A 25,439-nucleotide genomic window follows, 5' to 3' on the forward strand; every position below is an offset into this window, starting at 1 on the left:
AATCTAACTGGTTCAATGACCGGTTCGATTCTCGCAACCTTGCTTAAAACACGTTTCATCACCACTGCCGTGAACTCGTCGTCTCTGCCCTCGTCAGGTAGTAGGTGGCATCGCCACCGGCAGTGACAGAGGGTGCCGTTGTCATCTCTGGAAGGTTTGTTTGACCCTCTTCTCCTCGATCTTCTTCTCCTCTACGTCGCGCGAAGGTCTCGGAGCTCTTGGCGATGCCGTCGCAAATGATTGCCCGGTCTCGAACAGTTGCTCGTAGCCTTGTTTTCGTCGGTCGCGAATGGTTGCTCGATCCTCTTCAAGCGCGTCCTCTCCTCTGTGAAATCTCTACCCGAAGCCTCGTCGGGAATCTCTGTTCGGGGCCTCGCCGTCGCAAAGTGATCCTCTTTTGAGCTCACTCTGTCACCACCGTTCCTGCCTCTCCATGTCTCCTGTAACCTACTACTTCTTCAGTTTCAATTTCTAATATTCTGACTTCTGAGTTGAGTTTGTGTACTAGATTTTGAGTTTGAATTCTATTCTGAGTTTGATTGTTGCTTATTTGATTCTAAATTTAGTTTGGATGCTTAATTTGAATTTTTTTACTTAGTTTCTATGTTTTTGGATTTTTCTAGTTTTGGATATTTGAGTTTTCTATTTTTGGATTCTGAGTTCTTGTTGTTGAATATTTGATTGGAAGACTTTTGTTAAATACTTAATTAAAAGATTTTTGTTAAAATTTTGTGATTCTAAATTTTTTATAATTTTATGCATCAAATATAATTTTTAAAAAATAATAAAGTATGAAAACATCGTAAAAAAAATATAAAAATATCAATTGACATAAATCTAATCATATAACAACTTTAACTTCTACTAAGAAGTTTAGCGTAATAAAAGTATAAAATGATATAGTTAATTTTTTAACAATATTTTAATAAATTCTCTACTTAAAAAATATTTATTGTATTTTATATCCAAACATAAAATTATTTTTTTCTAGTTTTAAAAAAAATCTGTTTTTAAAAGGATTAAAAAAAAAATAACCCAGCCGCCTTCCGTCTGTGTCGGCGTCTCCGTGGCCTCCTCCTTCTCCCTTCTCCGCGGCGTCTCCCCCTTCTAGCTCGGCACGTCGTCCTCTCCCAGGTGAAATCGCTGCTCGAGGCCTCCAGCTGGTGCGCCGTGGTGTCTCCGTCGTCTGGCCGTCGTGTCTTCGTCGTCTCGCCGTCGTCTTCCTGCTGTCAGTGAAAGGTTAGTGAAAGTGTGATTTACTAATTTCTGTTGATTTACTGGTTTGTGGTTGAATTTGTGATTTGTGATTTCCGATAATTATTTGTAATGCTGCTGTTGTTGTTACTTGTTATGCTGCTCAGTGTTACTTGTTATGCCGTCGTCAGTAACTGATCACTGATCAGTGTTAATTGTTATGCTGCTTAGTGGAATTTGTGATTAGTGACTTGTTAAGCTGTTGCTGTTGTTATGCACTTATGCTGCTGTTTTGTTATGATCAGTGTTTTGAATTTGGAATCTGAGTAAATGGAGTATGCTGTTTTTGAATTTTAATGGATAGATTTATTGATCTCTGGTAATGGATAATTTTTTATTGAATTTATCCTTTGAGAGCTACTGTTAGTGTGTGTTGCCTTATTAGGTTGTTGTGTTGTTTTTTAGATTTTGATAACTTATAAATTGATTAGGTCTGGCTGCTCTGTTCTGCTGCTGTTTTGTGTTTTGTGATATGCTGCTGGCGATGTGCTGCTTTGTGTTTCTATCTTGTTGTCCTTTGAATGCTGGAAATAGACTGCTTCTGCCTGGGCTGCGAAAATTAGAGCTTTTATTCTAGGATTTTTAATGGTATTGTGTTTGGAATATGAAGGATGAGCTTAAGAAGAAGTTTGCTAGAAACTATGATGTTAAGGACCCCCACACTGCGTTTTTGTTCAAGTTTCACACCCATTTTGGAGGGGACAAATTCACTAGTTTTGGTTTGATTTATAACTGTTGAGAATGCTAAGAAGTATGAGCCTAAGTACAGACTTATTAGCGTAAGATAACTCCATTTTTTGTTCTTCTGATGTGGTTTTTGTTCATAAGTGTAATTGCTATTGAATGAAAAACACTTTCATCCAATTAGGATGGATCTCTTTCAGTCTTTGTAAATTGTAAGGCTGGTACGTTAGTGCATACTAATATTAATCGTTACTGGATGAACTCTATGTATAATAATATAGTACTCCTTCAATTCTTGTCAGTGCTGTTTTTAACATAATGATAATATGTGTACTCCTTCATATTTGGAGTTTATATTTTTTTTAAAGATCTTAAGATTTTGGTTGATGATAATTTATGTATTCTTTAAATTTAGAAGATATTTTAAAGTTTATATTACTATAATTATGTTTTAAAGTGTTTATTTGAACCAGTTAGACCAGTGCACCAGTAAACCAGTGACTATAGCGGTTCGATGATCGGTCCGATTTTCAGAACTTTGATATTTTCAAAACCCAATCCAAACTCTTCTTTATTCAATCTCAAAAGAAATGGCAAGTATTTAGTTAAAAATATAAATTATACATTGAAAAAAAAAGTCAAAATAGAGGAAAACTTAAAACGAAAATTAATGGTGTATATCGGTCAACCTGTGATCTATCGATTGAACCAGTGATCTAGTAGTTTGACCAATTTGATCACCAGTTCGGTTCTGCCAACTATGCACGAGGGCCAAGGCTACAAGCAGAAGTAGGCAGCATCTCTGCTCGCTCATTCACGTCGTGGTCGTCTCATCATCGCTTCTATGAGTGGTGAGTTCCTACTTCCCTGTCTTCACTCCAGTGAGTTCAATCTTTAGCTTTTCTTTACATAATTAATTAATTTATTAATAGTAATTAGTTGATTTAGGTTTTTAAATTTTAGATAAGTAGAATTGGTTTTTAATTGGCTGATTTATTAGTTTTAAATTTAGGTTTTTAATCAGGTAGTTTATTAGATGATTTATTAGTTAGTTTTAACATTTATTATTTTAATTAGGTAGTTTATTGGCTGATTAAGTATTTAGTTTTGAAATTTAGGTTTTTCATTTGTTTGTTAATTGGTAGATTTAGTAGTTATTTTTTATTAGGTCTAACATTGCGTTTCTAGTAATGCTCTAGAATCCATTCATTATGCCTCATATTCAACTCTCGCCTTACAGTCCTTTTGGATAAGGATTTTGATTTTAATTATGCCTCAAATTCATTATACCTGTGTTGCTAAAATGATATTCACCATCATGTTTTAAGTTTTGGTTCTGTTCCAAATTCAGGTGTTATGCTGTTGATAAAATTTTCATTGGCACCCCAACCTAATGTTTTTTGTGTCTTTTTATCAATCATTAACTATATGCTCAATTTGGTATTTTAATTCTGAGTCTGGTGAAATATGACTGCAATTATTATTTTCTCCCACATTCATTAGGATTTTCTTAGCTATGTTGGCGACACTCGAGAGAAGGCCATCACAAGCTAAGTACCAAAAATAAGAAGCATCATTTTAAGCCATTGTGCTATTTCAAATCCGATCGCTCAAGTAAAGGACATGAACCTATTGTCAAGCTTCTTTAGACACCAAAACTCTCACCCTTTCACCCCTTTCCTCTTTCTCCAAAGAAGATGGAAGAAACCAATGATCTCTGCACAAACCCGTTTAGAAAACAGGGTTCGAGACACTCACCTTGATAACCTTGTAACCTGCATGTCCAAGTTCAGACTCATCCTTGGAATCCACACCTTCATGTCTTCCCGGAAGCGTGGAACCTTCGTTTCCCTGCAGCTCATGTCCCGCTGGAGGAACATCCTCGGACTCAACGTCCCTATTGGCTCCTTCCTCCGCAAGTACCCACACATTTTTGAGGTGTTCCTTCACCCTGTAAAGAAGAACCTGTGTTGCAGGGTCACAAGGAAAATGAAGGAGCTGGTCCTAATGGAACGTGTTGTTGTGAGGAACAATGAGTTGGAGGTTGTGAAGAGGGTGAAGAAGCTTCTGATGATGTCAGTGAATGGCACACTTCGTGTTCACGCTTTGAGGATGATTAAAAGGGAGCTTGGTTTGCCTGATGATTTCCGAGACTCAATTTTGGGAAAGCATAGTGATGAGTTCAGGTTGGTTGGCTTGGAGGTTGTGCAATTGGTTCGTGAAAATGGTGAATTTGGGGTTGTTGCTGAGGTTGAGAAATGGAGGAAAAAAGAATACACTGAAAAATGGTTGAGTGAGTTTGAGACCAAGTTTGCATTCCCAATTAACCTCCCAACAGGTTTCAAGATTGAGAAAGGATTTAGAGAGAGATTGAAGAATTGGCAGAGGCTTCCTTATACTAAGCCTTATGAGAGCAAAGAGGCCATAAGGGTTAGAAACTCGGGCAGTATTGATCGGTATGAGAAGAGAGCTGTTGCGGTTCTTCACGAGCTTTTGAGCATGACTGTCGAGAAGATGGTTCATGTTGATAATTTGGTGCATTTTCGCAGAGATTTCGTAATCGAGGTTAATTTGCGCGAGTTGTTGCTGAAGCACCCTGGGATATTCTACATATCCACAAAGGGAAAAACTCAGACTGTTATTCTTAGGGAGGCGTATAGGAAGGGGAGTTTGATTGAGCCTAATCCTGTTTACACTACTCGGAGGAACATGTTGGAGCTTGTGTTGTTGCGGCATAGGAAGACAAAACAAATGGTAGATTTTGATGAACCGAGTAAAGGGGGTAATAGTGTGGTATGTAAAGCGGATGGAGGAGTTAAAAGAGAAGGAGATTGGGTGATTCCATTCTTGGAGAGTTGTGAGGAGAAGAGGTCATTTTGATATTATGGACTATGGAGAAGGTTGCAGAGGCTATGTGAGAATTTTTTGCATGATTAGTGATTTCATGATTAATGGACCAAAATCATTCAGGTGTGGATAAGGAGGTAGTTTCTTGCTGCAAAATGGTTAGTTCTTAGTTGTATCCTAATGTAAACTTTTTATTCTGCTTTTGTTGTTCTGTTTATGTGCCTATGCACTTTAAACATCCTAATGCATCTAAAAGAGGTTTAAATACAAATGGTGTAAACTCATATATGATTTATAAAAGGACAATCTTTGTGTAGTTGACTGCCCCTAGTGGAAAAAGGTGGTTGTTGCTGCTGCTGCTTCCGAGCAATGTCCTTATGGGAGACTGGGAAGAAACAACTAACTATCATGAATGCTTGTTCATCCACATTTCCCTCCAAGGAGCTGACCCTTTCTGCGTGAAGGTATGAGTTTATTATTCAATGTCATGATAGCAATGGCCATCAAAGGGTTGTATAATATTGCTGCCAGTGCCTTCTGATGAGATTAATGTTTCTGTATTTTTCAGCAGCCATAATTCTACTAGTCACCGCTGGCTTGATCTGTTTCTAACTTTTTCTTCTTGTGGAAATTTGATTAGCTTTCGGATTTGGGTCAAATGATGCTTCCATCAAGGGAGGCTGCCAGACGAAGCTATGAAGGAACCAATTTCTTTTCCGAGTGGGATGGCAAGGATATATATGACAAGCCCGTTGTGCGTGCAAGGACCATGACTAAGGTTTGATGCTGGTCTCTTGCGACTACCTTTCCTTTATGACTAGTTTTATTATGAATATTATAATTTAGAAGTGTCGTGGTGTTGGGGGAGTTTGTTCTCGTCTCTTATTAGAGATTTATGTAAATTATAATTATTACCATTACCAATTATCCTAATATAATTATGTTAAGTGCATAGTAGATCAATCATAAAAAATTCATCATAGTTGAAATTGTTTATAATTTAAAATGGCCCAACTGTAACCAAAAGAAATAGTCTAGCTTTAGTTTGTGGCATTTATTCATTACCACCTCAACTAAAAGCACTTCAGTATTGACTTCCCCCCCATATGGGATCTCATCATTGATGGTATTGCATCACCACCTAACACACGGGTCTTTCAAAATAAAAGATTTTGAATGTCTCAGCTGACATTCATTTTAAGTTTCCAGAAAATGACTTGGAAGGAACTCCGTTCATATCGAGGGAATTAGCATCAACTCTAGAAACCACCATCACTGCACGTCTGCATACATCTTCAAATCCCGATTTATGCTTGGTCCAATTGGTGAATGCTATTTACACTTTCACAACTTCATAAAACGGGTCTTGTTTCATTGTGATGGTTGCTATTTTGAGATTGGGTGTCTATTGAGCGCTCTAAAAAGTCCTCTGTCTCTGCATGCATCAAAATTGGAAGAGACTGTCATACTGGGAGAGAAACTTGATGTGTTTTATAAAAGGTAAAGTTGTTAGTAATTTATAAATAAAATAAAGATTTAGATGTGCGTATATACTAACCTGGTAGCAACTGTTTAGAATTTAGGATTATTTAATTTATAGATGAAAGTAATTACCACATAAATCCGAGATAATACTCAATTTGGTCCTGAACTTGCATGCAAGTTTCAATTTAGTCTCTAAAGTTTCAATTGCCTTTATTTAGTCCCGAAACTTTATGAACATAACTCATGTTAGTCCTTGAAACAATTTTCAACGTACAAACGTTAACGGAACACTGTCGTGAACAGCCGGATGCCACACTAAACTTTGTGAAATGATGTCGTTTTAGTTTTGACACTCAAATAACCCAAAAACAACATCGTAAATGGTGTTTATTAAAATTTTACCTGACAAAGTAAGTGATACGATACTGTTTGAGTTATTTAAATGCCAAAACCAAAACTGCATCATTTTACAAGTTTTTACGTGACATCTTATAGTCTATAACAGCGCTCTATTAACGTTTTTATACTAAAAATCGTTTCAGGGACTAATATGAAGCACGTTTATAAACTTTGGGGACTAAATAGAGACTCGCGTATAAGTTCAAGGATCAAATTGAGTATTAACTCCATAAATCCTATTGAAAATCTAAATGGTATACATTAACTTCTTTTGGTTTGTTTTCTTCATTATAAGTGTTTATTCTGGTACGACGTTACAGATGTGCATAGCATATGAGGCTCGGTTTCATGAAATTGATTGAAATCTGGTTCAGCATGTTAAAGCTAGAAATTAGAGTATCATGGGTAAGTCAAAAAAATGAGTTGTCAAAATCCTAAGCACCCTTATGTAGATTACCATTTCAAATGCGCTTGGTGGTCGGTAGTCAGTTTGACAATAGTCCCTTAGGTTATGCTAATATTTATATATTAAAATACAAAAATATTATATAAGTTGGTGGGTCATGTTAATGTGCGAAAAGGGGAAATTATCTCCAATGAAATTTTCTAAATTTTTTACTCCTACACAAAATGATTATACCTTCCTAGTTCCTACTACTACCATTCTTCTCTGCATCAGGCTCATCATTTTAAACTCTATAATTATTCCTAGCTGCAAGCCCAAGATATCAGACTATATTTGTAGAATTGTAGCTTTGGTGAGATACATTTCCTTGCATACGAATTAAGCCTAGTTGTTGTGGTTTATTACCTGGACAATAATTATAATAATAAAAAGTAAATTAATAAAAAAAAGTTGAAAAAACATTGTATCATCTGTGGTGGCATACTCCAAATTTGATACTATAAATTGCTTTTCGAAATTTGTTGTATATTTGGAGTAAAGATCTATTGTCACTTTTGGACATAGGTGTTCTTGGAGAATAAAAATCCTAAGGTTTGTTACCCGTTATTGGCTCTCTCTTATCATTACCAAACCAAGAGCATCATTTGATAAATGTCACGACGGACCTACATACACAACATTAAAACATAAAAAGCCAATTCTGAAATTGCCCTTGCTCAGAGTACATATGACCATATGACCAAAAGTCCAAAACCCCCTGAGAGTTCCTTCCACCTTGCCCTTGTGACGTGTCTGCTTCTCGTATCCATGCAATCTCCCTCTCCACAGGTGTTTTTAACTTTTTATACCAAGGAAGCATTCTTATTATTTCATTGCCACCATGCTTATTAAACCTCACCCACCCGTATTGATTCCTAATTAATTTTCCCAACTACCATATCCATCAAAATAAACCTTTCATATTTGGATGTGGGTTATATGGATTATGAATACAAATTCAACTTACCTAGTGAACAGGGATAAGTTCATGACTTGGGATTTTGTTTATAACTGTGTTATGCTTGATTAGAATGAGATTAATATGCATGCCTATTTGTGGGACTTCAAATTATTATGGCACTATTTACTGCGCCAGAAGAAAGACTGATTGAAAAAATCTTGCAATAAAATGTAAATAGCACATGTTCCATACTAATTATGTGCTTGCAATATGCATTTGCAATTATGATTGTTGTCTTGAGAAAATGAGAAAGGAAAGGTTGTCTGTTTCTTGCATAATGGTAGCAGAAAGTGTTGATATTTATGGTGACAATCAAATCTGGTTCATACATATTCCACTCAGTTTTCAATTTTTAATGGAATCAATTGTTCCAATGCAACCATTCTTGTTACTACCATGTATTGCATAATGGTCTTTGAGAAATTGATGCTATAATGCATTTGATTTTGCAGGTCCACACAATAATGCTCATGAAAACCATTTAAATAATGAGCAGATTATGCTTGCTTAAGCATTGGGTAAGTACGACATGATACTGTGTTATACTTAAGTTACAGTCCAAGCTTTTTTTTTTTTTCATTTTCAATTTTCATGATGTAGAGGTAAAAGCTTCATAATAAAGTTTGAAGGTCCATTCAAATGAATTTAGCTCAGGACATGAAGTTTTTGGTAAACTTTCTTAATAAAGCTAGTTAGCTGTTAAAAGTATCCCTAGACTTCTTTGGACTTCAATTTTAGCAAAGCTAGTTTTTCTTTTCTTATCTTTGGTTTTGGAAAAGGGCAACAAAAATTCTTTTTTATTGATTTCAAATTGATTTGATTATGACTTATGAGAATATTCCTATTATTCTATTAACTTTAGGATTTGTGTTTGATGGATTTAATTAAGTTTTCCTTCCCATATGTAGGTTTTGAAAAGAGAAATTGATATAGTTCAGCTTCAGTAGATGGTATGCTTGTTGCCTGTTTAGAGCCCATGCCTGCTTACAAAAAGAAGCGATTTTTTCCCTTTTAATTTCAGAGTCTAATATGGATGAAGAATATTACATGCAATCTTACACTAAATTTGAAATTCTGTTAAATATCGGGAGTTGTTCATAGAGATGTTAAACCTGGAAATTTGCTCTTTTCTCGAAAACTAAGCAAGGATTACCTCATTATTTCAACCTTGCCATGGTTAGGTTGCTTCTCTTGCTACACTGTTTCTTATATTCAATTAGAGTAAAATATTTTCTACATATAATCTGATTATTTTTTGTTGCATTCTATCTAGGATTTAAAGTAGAAGTACAACAGTAAAAATAAGCTTGTCATTAATATTGGCAATATGTACATTAATGTATTCTGAAATTTAAAAATTAATAATGTTATGTGAAATTTATCGAATCCAACCCTTTTAACTTTTGGTTATTAACTGCTGGTCATGTCATTACTCCTAGAGTATGTAGTGGAGAATGCCTTTTTTTTTTTTATCATTCTTTATCTTTGCTACTTACATTCGGGTCACCTTATGTGTAACTTTCAGATTACCAAAAAGATTTTCTTTATGAAAAGCACCAGTAAGTATATTATCCCATTATGCATCCCAATGAAAACTAAAGTGAATATGTTTTATTAATGTCATCTTTTTATTGGTATACGTCTAAAAGATAAATACACATTGTCACTCTAACTATATTTCTATGTTAGTTGAATGGTAGTCTTGGAATCATATATTTCTAAAAGGTTCATTAAATGGTAGTCTTAGACACATATTTTCAATCTAGTTAAGATAAAGTTATGCATTTAGTTTACCCACTAAATTTAGTTATTAAATAGTAATGTTTGTAGTTAAAAAAAAACTGTAGTAACTCTTTTTCCTTCCTCATATAATGCATTGTAAAACTAAGTATGCTGCGCTCAAATATTTATTTGCATTTTGAGTATAATACAAAAACAATTTTCATAAGTGACAATTTTACTTTATGATCTGTTTTGATATTCATTTTAAATTAGTTATTCAAATTGAGGATTTCAGAGTCCATTTGTTATTTGTGATGTTGTCATGGTATCTATTTTAATCTAAAAATAAATTGACTTTACATTATCCGCTTATGGATCCTTACCATAGAACTTCATATCTCAACTAATTTACTTTTAAAATAGTATAAAAGAATTCTTACAGCATGATTTGTAACAAAGTACATCTTATAATTTCATCGACTGGCATTACATGGTCCCAACGAAATTTTTATAGTCACACCGTGTAAATAGATATGCTATTTCATTTTTAGACATTTTTTGTTCAACCTGAACTGGTCTAGATCTAAATATGACTATTTTTTTGTTGTTGTGTTCATGATAAGCTTCTGGTCATTTAACTTAAAAAGTATTCCCAACACCTTACTTGTGATACTTCCCAATAACATCTTACTGGACACGGCAAATAGAGATAGTTGACCCTAAACAATACAATGGGACATAATTGCTAGCAACTTTTTCATTATTAAAAAATAGTATCCCTTTAATCTAATTTACTTTTTATTATAGTCATTAATCAATTTGTAAACTTAGCCTATGCACATTGAAATCTGATCATATCACCAATTTGGTCGAGTGTATGAACCATCAAATAATCACATTTTATAGAGCCTGCATAACATTCGTTAGCATATAGATCTTTTTAAATTGTTAGACTCAAATGCAACTGTCTAGTGGGTGCAACAAACCTCCCATAATGGCTTTGTGTCTTCTAATGGAATGAGTATTGACCCGTTCTTATTTCAATTTTAAAACTATCACCAATTTGTATGCTATATTCCTTGTTCCCTAACCAATTTATATGCCTAATTTGTATCCATATTAGAATTACAATACACAAATTTTCATGACTTTTTATACAGTGTTTTGACAAAACTATTTTTCCATGGAAGTTTTCACTGTTTAATTTTTTTTTATAGTGTTCTGACATCTATAATAGTGGTTCGAACCCTGTAATTTCAATTTTTAAAATTTGGGGTTCTGTAAATCCCTTTTTAAATAACTGATGCTATCAACCTTTTTTGTGTTTTGAAAAAACTTCACTTTTTGCTACGTGCCAATTGCTTGATTCAATATGAATATGCATAAGAACTCTTATAATGAGAATATTATTGGAGTTAACAAATCTTACGTCTTTCAATGTTAAAACTTTTACCAATTAGTATGCTGATCTTCCTGTTCCCTCATCGAATAGGCATATACCTCATTTGTATCCATGAAGCAATTCATAATAGATGACACATTTTTTTGACTTTTTATACTATGTTCTGAAAAATTACTTTTCCATGAAAGTTTCCATTGCTTGCTTCCTTACATATATGGATGGAAACTTGTCATATTCCCTCGATTAGGGTTCTAATACCTTTGATATTTTTACTGGATTTTTTAATGTGATGTTTTATTGTCTTTGTTTAATATATCAACATGTATAATGGCGGTTCAAACCCTCGGATTTCAAAATTTGAGGACTCTTACGTCTTTCAATGTTAAAACTTTTACTAATTAGTATGCTGACGACCTTGTTAACTCACCGAGTAGGCATATATACCTCATTTGTACCGATCAAGCAATCCATAATTGATGACAGAATTTCTTGACTTTTTATACAATGTTCTGAAAAACTACTTTTCCATGAATGTTTCTTACTTCAATATATACGGGGTAGGAAACATGTCGTATTGCCTCAATTAGGGTTCTATTACCTTTGGCTTTGATATTTGTGATGGATTCTCTAGTGTGATTTGTTTTATTGTCTATCTTTGTTTAGAATATCAGCATCTATAATGGCGACTCAAACCTTGGAATTTCAAATTTTGAATTTTGTCTGTCTATCCATACCAAATAACTGATGCTGCCAACTTTTGGTGGTGTGTTCTAAAGAGCTTCCAATTTTCGCTAAGTGCCAAATGCTTGCTTCAATATATTTAGGTATAAAAAACCAATACCTTAAACATCTTTCATGAATTCTCTATTTTGGAATCATTTTATTTTCTGCAAAATATAACCTTACTCAAATGTCAAATCCCAACTTGAAACTAATAAATAAAATTTTCAAATTGTTAGGGGCTTGTCCATCCATTACACTTCGTGGCTTGAAGTCAATTTTTTATGATATATTCTGACAAAATGTTTATCAATTTCTTTCTGGGGTAATCTCATAAAACTATAAACCTTTAATTCAAAAGCTCAACATGCAATTTCTTTTTGCTACCATATTCTTAGTCTCATAAGTTGAATTTATCAATGTTGAGCCATTAACTCCCAACTTGTCAATCAGGGTTTAGGGTTTACTCCTTTACCTCGTCTTTATATTATGGTCTCATGATGAATTGAACCTGTACATATTCACTTTTTTGTTTGATGCCTACTATATTGCTTTATTATTCGGAAATGCCTATTCTTGGTTGAGAGACTGAGTTAATTCAAGAATTACTCTTGTATGTGCAGATGTTTTTAATCTCGCTTTTTTAATAGTTTAGAGTTTCCAATTAGGTTTCTACGATTTACAGACAATTTCAATGATTTTCTCATAATTTGAAATATTTATAATCAAATCCTTATATTATATCAAAATATCCAAACAGAAAAAAGATTTGTCATTGATGTAGGAATTCTACTTCACAAGTTTTAAACTATTAAATTCTTATTTTATTTTTATTTGTTATTTTATTTTTTCTTCTAAAAACAATTTATGTTCACTACAAAAAAATAAGTTTTTCGTTACGCTTTTAAAGTTGCCAAAAAGTGCAAATAAGCGTGCCAATAGTTTTTCGCTACGGTTTTTTAGCTATCGGCACGTTTTTAGAAGGGTTGCATTTGCAAGTGTCGATTGCTCTATCGTCATGCTTTTGTCGATCTATCGGCACGCTTTTGTTTTTTGCCACGCTTTCATCTATTGGCACACTTAAAAATATGGTTGTATGTATAACCGTCGAAAAGTGGACATACAGTCACTTTTAACACATGCCAAAAAATGGATATACAGAAACCCTCTTAAAGCATGCCAAAAAGTGAAAATATGTCGTTACACTTTTAAAACACGGCTTAATACTTTTCAAATATAAAAAAAAAATAGAAAATAAAATAGAAATTAATAAGTTAATCTTTAAAATAAAATAGAATACTAAAAAATTAATCTTCCATAATTTATATGAATTATGTACATAAAAAAATATGGATGAAACATTTAAGAAAAAATAAATTCAATTTCTAAAATAAACATTTAAAATTACAATTCTATATTAGAAAAAAACTAATCTAATTCCTAGACAATATCCGGACTTTTCAGCAAAAATTAGTAGCCTTGCAACCTTTGTTGTAAAGAAAGCCTTTTCTTCCTTTTTCCATGATCTATTTTTCCAGCAGAACTCGAGTAAGAGAGCTATATGATTTGAGGATCCTTCAGCATAGAGGATGTTCAAATCCGAGGGTTCATAATCAGCCCTCAATATCTTAACAGCCTAGACATATGCAGAAAATAAAAGAATAAGTTCAAAACAATGAACTATCCAAGAATAAGTTTAAAACAATTTGGGCTGAGATGAGAAAATAAAAGTGACAACTTTATCAACATTTTGCCATAAAACACCACTAAAGCTTCCATCAGATAGGAACCACTTACATATACTCATTACAATGACTATAATAAATTTTACATTTATACAGAAAGTGATGAAATACATTCTACCAGTTATCAATGTAAACTGTGGCAGCATAGATACGCACGCATTAGTTGTCAGTTTTGCGCTGCTTGGCTTCCTTTTTCTGCTGCAGTTCACCCTACAAATGTCATTGTACAGTCCGTTAAATGGAAAAGACACCAACATGGAATTTTAACTGTTAATACTTCCATACATTAATGCAAAATTCAAGAATAATTACTCGGATTTACCAATTTTAGCTTCAAATCGGAGATAGTTTGCTGTTTCTGATGAGCAAAAAACTTCAATGACTGAAACAATAGAACACAGACCACTCTAAATGAAAGAGGGAATCCAAACAATGGGAAAGGAAAACATATAAAGTATTTGGATGTGAATTTCCAATGAAAACAAGGAGATTAATGACATGCTAAAGAAAGAAAACTTACTCCGAGTCTCTGCATTTCAAGAGATCTTTGCAATGCTTTTCTTTTGGTTAGGAGATTTTTTGCTACCTTTTCTGAAGGCCTTTTATAGTTTTTACCACGGTAGATAATGATTGCATGCCCCTCTTTGAGTTTGTCAACTGAAACCAAGATTCCACCACTCTCAGTCTCCAGCATTTTCGCAGTGTATATGACCCGACTGATTAGTCTCTGCTTTGTGATGACCTTTACAACTTCTCTGTGTTTCCAGTGCTGGTGTAGGCCTTCCAATACACCATCAAAGATTCCACGCCTACCTGTATTTGTTTAGCATAAATTTTTTCTTACCGAAAAAATACAAGCTTTTTGGCGAAAAGAGACAGATGCAGATGGAATTTCGTTACCAAGCACTAAGAGACCACTCATCTTCAATCCTATCTTTCGGAAACATTGTCTCTCCTCATCAGTCATGATTTCTACGTCTGCATCCTTCTCTGCAGGAGTCCATGCAGCATCTAACTTTGCTAGTTCCTCTGTTGATCTCTCTATTTTCTTGCTAATCTGCAGAATCAATAAGTTTATTATAGAAGTTCCAGTAGATAAATGCAAAAGGAAAGAAAGTTAACAAAATGAGTCTCACAATCAAAGCTTTGCGCTGTTGCTCTTTCAATTGCCTCTCCAATCTATATATTTCTGCTTCCAGTTGAACATTTAAATCTGCATTGCCATTTTTTACATCCTCAAGCTTCGTTTGGATTTCCTCAAATTCTGTTAAACTTCCACTTGTACTTGTTTCTTGTTGTGCATAATCACTAGAAGAAACGGCTTCATTTGCTCTCATCCGTGCAACTTCTTCAAAAAGTTGGCAACTTTTAAGTTCCAATTCTCTCTCTTCCACCAAAGATGCAACATTGCTAGGAAGGAAATCGTTTCCCCTGTAGAGAATTATGTAATACTTGTTACGCAGCAACGTAACTCCCCCGGTTAGAAGCTGCATTGCAGATATCAAAGTTATACACATTTGTTTCTCATACAAAACAATTAATATACAAAATGTAAAAGGATAGTCCAGTGCCCCTTCCACCACTATCAAATACTAGGCATATATAGAAGCTAATCATGAAATTATTGTTTTTTTTTAAGTTGGTGCAAGGGATGATTTTAGCTAAATTGAATTATTACAGCCCTTACCATTATATTGAGCAAGTTCACAAGAGAGAACAACCAAAGTGATCAGTTTTTCCCCAAAAGCAAGTCAGTATAATCAATATATAAGACCAAACTCCATGAAACACAGATAGCCTTATATGCATAATATCAATGACACAAGCTCAACATATACCTATTTAGTCTATGATGTCTTGAAACTTGCATATACTGAACAATAGATTGTCTATCAAACTTGCCTTTAGTTCATTGGCCATCAATTCATTTTCAGTATTTGGAACTCCAAACTTGATAGCAATTTTTGCAATAAGACTCTTCTCCCACAACTTTAGGATAGCAGCAGCTAAGCCTTGAAGTCTTCTGTTCCTTCCTTCATAGTTCATATTAAACACACAAAATGATTTAATTGACTTTATGGATAAAGCGATAACCATGAAAGTATTTTTGAATATAGCTTTATTTTCTTTCTGAGAGCTAATATTGGTTGACAGCCAACTTATGATTTTCAATTTTTCATATACATGTATTGATTCGATTCATCAATCTTCAAGCAATTACTTCTTATTACAGAGACTGCTTTTCTATGTATGATTAGTTAATATAATAGCATCAACAACTAATGTATTTAGGTGGTCTATCAAAATTGACATCAACGAGGTGGCTTGATTAAGAACCTAAGTCATATGATAGAACATAGCTCCTCACACTGTTGAATAATTTTCATGCATAGCAAAATAAATCATTGACCAGAAACCACCAACATCCAGGAGCATACCAAGGACAAAATGGACTGGCAAAGGTTTAGCAAGCTTCCTGAAGAATGTTAACTCATAATCAGTAATTTTTGCACTTGAATAAGGTGGACACAGCCTAAATGGAGGCTTAAATCCAGGAACCACTTCTGGAAGTAGATCAGCATCTATTGGAAGTGGCTTGGGATACCACCAATCAACAAACCGAGGTCCCAAGTCATCCAATAATCTATCAGTCTCCCTCTCATACAATGATCCACTGCAATGCACTTCTTGAATGCAAGTTGATGTGGAAGCATTATTGTTACCATTCCGGCTTGGCATGTCACTAGTATTGTTGGATTTAACTGACTCCACCATGTTTGTTTCATAAGGACTTTTAGTTTGTCCATGAATATAGCGAAGATAAACCTTTGGAGAACTTCTAGAAGTCAACTGATAATTGCATCCTCGGTATACAACATGAGTATCCTTCCTACTCCAAACAACCAAACCACCAGTCTTCATCTATCCACACAGAGCAAACACTAATGTAGCCATCAGATAACATGGATGCACAACAATGACAAAATGAACCATACACAATACATAATGGAAATAATTATCCAAAAGTGAAACACGACTCATTAATACTAGAAGATTCATACAATTACTACACATATAAGAGATATTTCCTGCTTTCATATAGCAATGCTATAGCACATTCCCTTGAAATATCAGAAGTCAGTAATTACTTGCAAGTCAAACTTGCTCACATCAATTTCCGTTCTTGAACATCTATAAGTATACTAGGAAAATCCTTGGTTCAACTCTTCAACTCTCAAAATTGGAAATTCTACTAAACTAAACATTGCCTAACCAAGAAAAGAAAAAAACTTCAGAAGCAGGGAGCTTAGCCAAGATTACCCATCTTTTCCATCATTATCAGTCAGTCAAGCAAAACATGTTAACACAATGTTTCTAACATCCAGCAATATGATCATTGCAATCAATTTAACATGGAAGACTGGATATTCTACTATAAGATTTAAAAATTATACTTCATATACAAGTAAAGACCACATTTAAGGACAAGGGCCTAACCTCAACAATTTCTCGAGCTCTATCCATATTCTTGCATAAGGGGATGTCAAATTTAAGCATGGCAAGCTCATTGTTCCTCCAAGTCCTTTTGATTTCATCCACAACGTCTTGTGTAACACCAAGTTTCTTAACCTTCACCCAAATTCTCATCTTTGCAGCCTCACTCCTAAGCCTCTTAAGAAGCACTTCATCAAGAGCCAAATCAGCAGCAGTCACGGGCTTTTCCTTCTTCAACCTTGCAAACAAAACACTCTTCTCATCCTTCTCCCATGGCATTCTCCTCTTACTCCTCCTAACCTGCTCCTCATCATCATCGCCATTCTCCTCCAATTTACCAAAATACCCATCAAAGTTTTTATCTTTTGCTGAAGAATCCATCACAGAAACATTCCTCTCCCAAGGCATTCTCTCCTTGCTCCTAACCATAACATTCTCCTCCAATTTCTCCAAATACCCTCCAAAGCTTTCTTCTTTTGCAGAAGAACTCAATTGGGTCTCAGCTGAATTACGATTTCTCCTAAGTCTCTCAATCCTTCTGGCGATTCTCTTCATGACCTTCTTCCCTCTGACCTCTTTCCCATGGAGGGCCTTATCAACACACTCAGATTCTTCTTCTTCTTTATCCATGTGGCGCTTGCTGAGCCTCTTGTTTTTGGGCTTAGAGAGGTCAAGGACATCATGAGGTTGGAGAAGAAGGGGACCCTTCATCCATGGAGGTGTTGGAGCTTTGACTTTGATGGTGATGGAGGAAGCATCATAATGAGAATTGTTGGGGTCTTTGGGTATTGGAATGGAATTGGGATGGTGATGGTGATGCTGATTCTGATTGTTGTTGTTGAATGAAGAGGAAATGCAAGTGTAAGAGTATGAATGCGTTGATGAGTTGAGAGATAGATGAGGATGAAGTGAAAGGAAGAACATGATTCAGTGTTAGCAAGTTTTCTGTCACAACAGCGCCATGGAATAGAAGTGAGCCCAAGATTTTTATTTCGAGTAAAACCAAGTTCTGAAAACCAAACCAGTAATCAAACTATTCTAGTTATTGGTTTACTGATCCAACTGATTCAACTGTTGGTTCAACCAAAAAACTGTTTTATAATAAAATAATAAATAAAATATAAATAAATATACTAAAACATAATTATAGGCTGATATAAATGTTCAAATATCATCCAAATTTAAAACCCTACATCAACCAAAATCTTATAAGATTTTTAAAGTATAAACTCAAAAGTCAAAATTTTCATATATTTGAGTTAATTCAATTTATATTCTGATAGGACTAGCAATAGTAGAATGATCAAGCTTTATTGATACACCGGGAGGGCCAATTAGCTCACCGTAGAAGGTTCTACACAACTGGAACTACCAGCTCAGAGAGAGAGAGATTCTCTCCAACTTCTAACAGAATTCACAACAGAAAAACTATATTCTCTCAACTAACTATAACCTAGCTATTTATAACAACCTATCAGCCAGCTGGATATCCTAACAACTCCTAAAACACTTCTACTTGACCTTTACTTACCTCTCCTTTTGTAACATACTCCAAACCTGTTAGTAGTAGGCGCCTCTCTATCAATACTCCCCCCTTGGACAACCACCTTGTCCTCAAGGTGGAGCTCCGGAAAGGTGGCCCGCAATGTCACCGCTCGCTCCCAGCTGTCCTCACAAGGAGATAGGCCCACCCAGCGCACCAAATACTCCAAGGCCCCATCCTCTGCGGTTCGCGATGCCACAATCTGGGATGGCTGCATCACCAGCTCACCATCCTCAGCCAGCCCTGGTGGAAGCGTCTGTACCTGCTGCTGCGGCGGGACAGCCTTTTTCAACTTTCTAACATGGAAGACCGGGTGAAGTCTGCACCCTTGAGGCATGGCTAACCTGTATGCCACTGCCCCTATCCTCTCAACCACTTCAAACGGTCCATAGTACCGAGGGCTTAGCTTTTCATTGACCCTCCGCGCTAGTGTCCGCATCCGATAAGGTTGCATTTTCAAATAAACCCACTCACCCGGCTTGAACTCGACATCCCTTCGATGCCTATCCGCTGCTGAGCCTGCACCAAGTGCATCTTCAACTCTGCCAACACCGCATCCCTGGCTGCAGTCAATGCTGCCACCTCCTCAACATGCGATGGAAACGTCTCTCCTCGGAAAAGAATAGGTGCCGGCACCCCATAAAGTGCTTGAAATGGAGTTGTTTGGGCTGAGGCATTGTAGGAGGTATTAAACCAAAACTCCGCCCATGGTAGCCACTCCAACCATTTCTTCGGGTAGCCCCCCACAAAGCACCGCAAATAAGTCTCCAAACAGCGATTCACCACCTCGGTTTGGCCATCGGGTTGTGGATGAAATGTCGTGCTGTACTTCAATTTTGTCGCTGCTGCTTGGAACAGTTCGGACCAAAACTTACTCATGAACACCCTATCCCTATCCGATATGATTGACTTGGGGAACCCGTGTAGTTTAACTACCTCTTTAATAAAGGCTAGTGCCACCTCCTTGGCTGAAAATGGATGGGCTAAGGGGATAAAGTGAGCATATTTAGTTAACCGATCGACCACTACTAGGATAGTGTCCATGCCTTTGGATTTTGGCAATGCCGCCACAAAATCCATCGTAACGTGCTCCCAAACTCGCTCCGGAACTGGTAGTGGCTGCAACAGCCCTGCCGGTTTCATCGCTGCATGCTTGTTTTGCTGGCAAGTGTGGCAGCCCGCAACGTAATCCCTGATCCGTTGCCTCATGCCGCGCCAATGAACCGCTGCTGTCAGCCGCTTATAGGTTCGAAAGAAGCCTGAATGTCCACCCGCCCCGCTGTCATGGGACTCAGCCAGCAAAAGTGGGATCTGAGAAGAATTTGCAGGCAACACTGCTCTCCCTTGATAAAACAGCCGACCCTTATGTAGGGAATACCCCGGATAATCATCCAGCCCTTGCTGCAGGGCGACCACAATCTTTTGTAGCTCTTGGTCGTGAGCCACCTCCTCTTCCACCGTTTCCCAGAGGTTCATATGTACTACTGAAATTGCCCTTGCCATCATTTGCCGTGACCACGCATCTGCTGCCTTATTCTCAAGGCCTGGCCGGTATCGGATCTCAAAATCCAAGCCTAGCAATTTAGTGGTCCATTTCAAGTAAGTTGGGTCCATGAGTCGCTGGTCCGTGAGGAACTTCAGACTTCGCTGATCTGTGAGAACAATAAAATGGCGACCCAACAAGTAATGCCGCCACTTTTGGACAGCGAAGACAATGGCCATCAACTCCCTCTCATATGCAGATTTTTGTCGGGCCCTTGGAGATAGTGCTTGGCTTAGGAATGCTATTGGTCTGCCTTGCTGGGACAGCACCGCACCCAACCCCTCACTCGATGGATCCGTTTCCAAAACAAAGTCTTGATTGAAATCCGGAACTGCTAGAGTCGGTAGGTCTGCCATCAGCCTCTTCAATCTCTCGAAAGCCTCCTGTGCCTTGTCATTCCATTCAAACACATTTCGCTTTGTCAACTCCGTTAACGGCTTGGCGATTACCCCATATCCTTGCACAAACCGCCTATAGTAGCCAGTAAGGCCCAAGAATCCCCCCGTAAAGCTCGCTGGTCCGTAGGCACCGGCCACTCTAGCATCGCTGTGGTTTTGTTAGGATCCACCGAGACCCCTTGTGCCGAGATAATGTGGCCCAAGTACTCCACTGAGCTCACTGCGAATGTGCATTTCTTCTCATTCAACACCAGCTGGTTCTCCACTAAAATGTGGAAAACTTGTTGGAGATGAAGGGCATGGCTAGCCATATCTTGACTGTAGATGAGGATATCATCGAAAAAGACTAGGACAAATTTCCGCAATAGAGGCTTAAGAATGTCATTCATCAAGGCTTGGAAGGAGCTAGGGGCGTTGGTCAAGCCGAAGGGCATGGCTAGAAACTCATAATGGCCCTCATGAGTGCGGAAGACGGTCTTGTGGATGTCTTGGTCCCTCATCAGAATTTGGTGGTACCCCGATTTTAAATCCAGCTTAGAGAAAACTGCAGCTCCCGCCAATTCATCGAGTAGCTCATCAATGACGGGAATAGGAAATTTATCCGGCACCGTAATACCATTTAACGCCCTATAATCGACACAAAATCTCCAGCTGCCGTCCTTTTTCTTTATCAACAATATCGAACTCTCGTAGGGGTTGGAGCTTGGCCGAATTATCCCTGAGGCCAGCATTTCTCGTACCATTAGTTCAATTACTGCTTTCTGATGGTGCGGGTAACGATAAGGTCTTATATTCGGAACTGAAGCTCCTTCTATAAGTGGAATGGCATGATCATGGCAACGATGTGGTGGCAGCCCTGGTAGTGTCTGAAACACCTTAGCATGGGAAGCTAACACTGATTCGATTACCTGCGGCACCTGCGATACCGTAGCCGCTTGCAAGGCCATGGGCCACAGCTGGACCATAAATCCTTCTCCCCCTTCCTGAATGGATAAAACTGCAGATTGAAGGTGCATACCTCCATAGCACAGCTCCGGGTCCCCCTGCAATGTAACCATGCTGTCCCCATTCCGAAATCGAAGGCGTGATTTTTTGAAGTTTGCGAGAACGTCTCCCAACTTATCTAGCCACGCTAGTCCCAAGACAAATTCCGCTTCGTCAGTTGGGAAGATGAAGAAGTCTTCCTTGATTGCCACTTCCTTGAATTGGAGCGTGACACCCAACCACCTTCCCTGTCCCCCTTTATTGGTACTGTCCGCTACCCTGACCTGGAACTTAGGGGTGTTGTCAATTCTCAGGCCCAACTCGGTGATAATCTCTGGTGTCGCGAAGTTGTCCGAAGCTCCACAATCTATGAGAACGCGTACACGGCGGCCATTTACCTCTGCCCAGGCTTTGATTGACTTGTGATGTCCACTCAAGCTCATGAATTTGAGCTCCAATTGTCCCTGTTCCCCTGTTTTCGGGACTACCTCATGCTGTAACCAATCCGCTTCAAAGTCTGGCTCCATGATTAAAAGCTTGAACTCTCTATTCTGCAGTTGTGATCTGCAGTGTATGGTTCGTCACAGAGGAAGCATTCCCCCTTGGCCCGCTTAGCTCTATATTCCTCGTTGCTGAGATGTCTCAATCCGCGCCGTCGCAAGGGATCCATCGTCGACTCCACGCTGTTGCTTGCTGCAGAGTTGGACGCTGTAGCAGGGTGCACCGCTTTGGCGGCGGTTGAATTGGCAACGGCGAAGTTTGGAGCCATTGATTTACCGCGTCCCGATACCCCTCGCAAGGCAGCGTTGCGGTTTTCGACCTTCTAAGCCAGTTCCATTAACTCGTCCACTGACTGGTATGGGAAAAGTTTACATTCTTCCCCCACTTCTGGTTTCAGCCCGTTCAAGAAGAGATCGATCAGCAATTCTGGCGCAATTCCGCGGAGGGGCCGCGCGTGAAGCACGAACTGGTCAACATAGTCCCGCACTGAGTTCGTCTGTTTCATCTTCAGCAGCGCTTGATAAGGGCTCTGTAACCATTCCGGTTGAAAATGCCGTAGCAGCGCCGCACTGAAAAACCGCCACTGCAGCACCGGCGCCGTCGCCTCCCACCACCTGAACCACGTGAATGTCCTTCCTTCCATTGCAAAGGTGGCGACCGTGAGCCATTCCTCCTCTGGCACTGTGCGCAGCAAGAAGAATTGCTCCATGCGTTCAACCCAAACCACCACGTCGTCTCCGCGGAAGATCAGAAGTTCCAGCTTTCGCCATTGCTCCGGCGCACCGCGGCTTCCGGCCGATGAGCCTGCGGCCAGGTGCGATCCCGGTGAACCACGCTCATTCCGATTAGGTGCGCGATTTTCGAACGCATCTATTCGGGAATCGAAGCGCTGTAGCGTCTCCTGCATCGATCGGAACATCTCCTCCATGCGCGATTCAATTGTGTCAAATCGTGACTCCATTTTCCTCGATCTCGATTGCACCATTCAACGTCGGGATCCTCAAGCTCCTGATACCAGTTGATAGGACTAGCAATAGCAGAATGATCAAGCTTTATTGATACACCGGGAGGGCCAATTAGCTCACCCTAGAAGGTTCTACACAGCTGGAACTACCAGCCCAGAGAGAGAGAGAGATTCTCTCCAACTTCTAACAGAATTCACAACAGAAAAACTATATTCTCTCAACTAACTATAACCTAGCTATTTATAACAACCTATCAGCCAGCTGGATATCCTAACAACTCCTAAAACACTTTCTACTTGACCTCTACTTACCTCTCCTTTTGTAACATAGTCCAAACCTGTTAGTAGTAGGCGCCTCTCTATCATATTCCTTCATTGAATTAAAAGGCTGATCATGATCAATTTACTTCTTTGCTGACAAAAAAGTGAAAAAACTGATCATAATTTTAATAAAGATTACATTTTTAGCATAATTTACTTCTTCTCTGACAACCTTTAACAAACTTTATAAAGAATGGAAGATTAATAAAGTTTTTAGCTCTTCACAATTTTAGCAAGATTTCAGCACAATGTTAACAAAGATTACCCTGTAAGCTAAAATAAACTAATCATTCAATGATTCAATCCAAAGCAAGAAAACAGAGGAGTGAGGACAATACACTACAGAAAACGAAAACACAGGACTAAAATCAACTAATCATTCAATAATTCAAATTTCAATTTGGGTAGCACAAGCAGAACTGAAGAACAGAAAACAAAAGAACCATGAACAGTGAACGAATAATTAAAAAATAAAAATGAAGACATTGCCTTCATTCTGAGCAGTCTGAGCAGAGGGGCAGAAGCACGAGGAAGAGCAGACGGGTTGAACTGTTGGAGAGGGGTTGGACGACGGAGAGGCTTTGGACTGTTCGAGACTTCGACCACGAGCTCGAGGAAGACGAAGACCACTGACGGCGAGCAGTGACGCTCCGATTGTTGAATGAGGAAGAACTGAAGAAGCGCGGACAAACTGGTGCCTGAGCGCCACGGACGGCGGCAGCGGTGGGGGAGACCATGTAACCTAGGGTTTCTCTCTGATTTGGGGAGGAAAACTGGAAAAGCTTCGTTTGAGTGGATGAGACGGACTGAGGGAGAAGGGGTAGCCGGGTAGGGGCTCGAAGTCTCCTTCTTCTTTTTCTTTTTAAATTATAACAACGCAAACAACGTCCTTTTATTCAAACCGGCCATGTCCCGGTTCAAACCAACCGGCAAATTCAGTGATTCGTAAGCGGTATGATCATTGCCGGTTTTGAATGATAAAGCGAACTATTTGCCTATTCGATTTGCAGTTGGATTGGTTTAACCGACCAATTTGATTCGATTTTCCGTAAAGATTAATCTCTACATATAAGTGTTTGCATTTACAAGCTTTACAAGTCTGAACGAAACTTACCTATTAAACGTGCTACTTATATTACGCGCCTTTTTAAAAGAATTTTAAATCAATTCAGATCAATTAACGCACAAATATATAACTTCCATTTTTCAAAAGATTTCGTTTCTTTTTTCGAGTTTCTTGCCAAATTTGTTGGATCTCCTTCGTGCGTTCTCTCTTTGCTTCGTTTTTTTTCGATTTTCATGGTTTCTGAAATCAAGCTTTGAAATTGTTTTGAAAATAATGGAACTTCAGAAATACACCCAAACGATTACATAAATACACCCAAACGGTTACATAAAGGATTATAGAAATACACCCAAAAGATTACAGAAATACACCCAAAACAGGGGGAGACAGTATATTTCTTCTTGAAATCTTTTAATGTTTTGCTGGTTAAGGATGAGGCACATGTCAGAGACAATCTAGAAGAAAAACCTAGAAGAACAGTAAAACAGTACCTTGAATAATGTTTCTTCCTTTTTTCTGGTGATTTTTTATGGAGATTTGTATCTTTTCTTCTTGATTTCTTCTACTCTTCGCGAGGAGTTGGAACGTTTCTGCAGAATCATAGTAGTTTGTTTCGAATGTCCCTTGAATCTTGATGGTTTGCGTTTTGATTGAGGAAGAAGAGGAAGAGTAAACGTGTTGTAAAAGGGGTGCGTGTTTTATTCTTGATGGTTTGTATTTTGATTGAGGAAGAAGAGGAAGAGTGAACGTGTTGTGGAAGGGGCGCGTTTTTTTCTTGAACTTAGAGCAACTTGTATAGCTTATAAACCAAAAAGGCTTGTATGTGTAGCAGGCCTCTTTTCGTAAAACTCTGAAATTAAGACTCGCTATATCAGTACAATCCAAACACTATAAATTAACAAGTTATATAGTTGTCAACTTCAAGCAGCAATGGCATGAATTTTCTCTGGGTTCTTTGCT

The 25,439-nt window shown here is 37.8% G+C and overlaps 3 protein-coding genes across 19 annotated transcripts; 1 reads left to right on the forward strand and 2 right to left on the reverse strand.

Annotated features, from left to right (window-relative positions):
• On the forward strand, positions 1,037 to 9,457 carry LOC107617421 (protein ROOT PRIMORDIUM DEFECTIVE 1-like). Of its 14 annotated transcripts, none has more exons than XM_021110533.1 (9): positions 1,037 to 1,239; positions 2,683 to 2,789; positions 3,442 to 4,943; positions 5,103 to 5,249; positions 5,426 to 5,563; positions 5,995 to 6,285; positions 6,990 to 7,074; positions 8,528 to 8,593; positions 8,984 to 9,457. In XM_021110533.1, the coding sequence occupies exon 3, from the start codon at positions 3,562 to 3,564 to the stop codon at positions 4,816 to 4,818; it is 1,257 nt and encodes a 418-aa protein (XP_020966192.1). In that variant the 5' UTR covers positions 1,037 to 1,239; positions 2,683 to 2,789; positions 3,442 to 3,561; the 3' UTR covers positions 4,819 to 4,943; positions 5,103 to 5,249; positions 5,426 to 5,563; positions 5,995 to 6,285; positions 6,990 to 7,074; positions 8,528 to 8,593; positions 8,984 to 9,457. The 14 variants fall into 14 exon arrangements, with proteins under 14 accessions (XP_020966192.1, XP_020966198.1, XP_020966193.1 ...); XM_021110539.1 differs by lacking the exon at positions 8,984 to 9,457 and adding an exon at positions 8,676 to 8,834; XM_021110534.1 differs by lacking the exon at positions 6,990 to 7,074.
• On the reverse strand, positions 13,334 to 24,281 carry LOC107617420 (chloroplastic group IIA intron splicing facilitator CRS1, chloroplastic). Of its 4 annotated transcripts, none has more exons than XR_002353357.1 (10): positions 23,903 to 24,281; positions 17,163 to 18,104; positions 16,103 to 16,586; positions 15,567 to 15,697; positions 14,801 to 15,151; positions 14,565 to 14,721; positions 14,185 to 14,477; positions 13,987 to 14,046; positions 13,772 to 13,874; positions 13,334 to 13,599 (listed from the first exon to the last, which is right to left on the reverse strand). XR_002353357.1 is itself a non-coding variant. In XM_016319180.2 (10 exons), the coding sequence occupies exons 2-9, from the start codon at positions 18,081 to 18,083 to the stop codon at positions 13,824 to 13,826; spliced, it is 2,448 nt and encodes an 815-aa protein (XP_016174666.1). In that variant the 5' UTR covers positions 18,084 to 18,104; positions 23,903 to 24,281; the 3' UTR covers positions 13,334 to 13,555; positions 13,821 to 13,823. The 4 variants fall into 4 exon arrangements, 2 of the variants coding, with proteins under 2 accessions (XP_016174666.1, XP_016174665.1); XM_016319180.2 differs by having other exon boundaries at positions 13,334 to 13,555; positions 13,821 to 13,874; XM_016319179.2 differs by having other exon boundaries at positions 13,334 to 13,555; positions 13,783 to 13,874.
• Positions 20,659 to 22,183, reverse strand: LOC107616433 (uncharacterized protein K02A2.6-like). Its single transcript, XM_016318393.2, has one exon. It carries the CDS (start codon positions 22,152 to 22,154, stop codon positions 20,691 to 20,693), a length of 1,464 nt encoding a protein of 487 aa, XP_016173879.1. The 5' UTR covers positions 22,155 to 22,183; the 3' UTR covers positions 20,659 to 20,690.

Source organism: Arachis ipaensis, chromosome B09 (assembly GCF_000816755.2).
Source record: "Arachis ipaensis cultivar K30076 chromosome B09, Araip1.1, whole genome shotgun sequence".
NCBI lineage: Eukaryota > Viridiplantae > Streptophyta > Magnoliopsida > Fabales > Fabaceae > Arachis > Arachis ipaensis.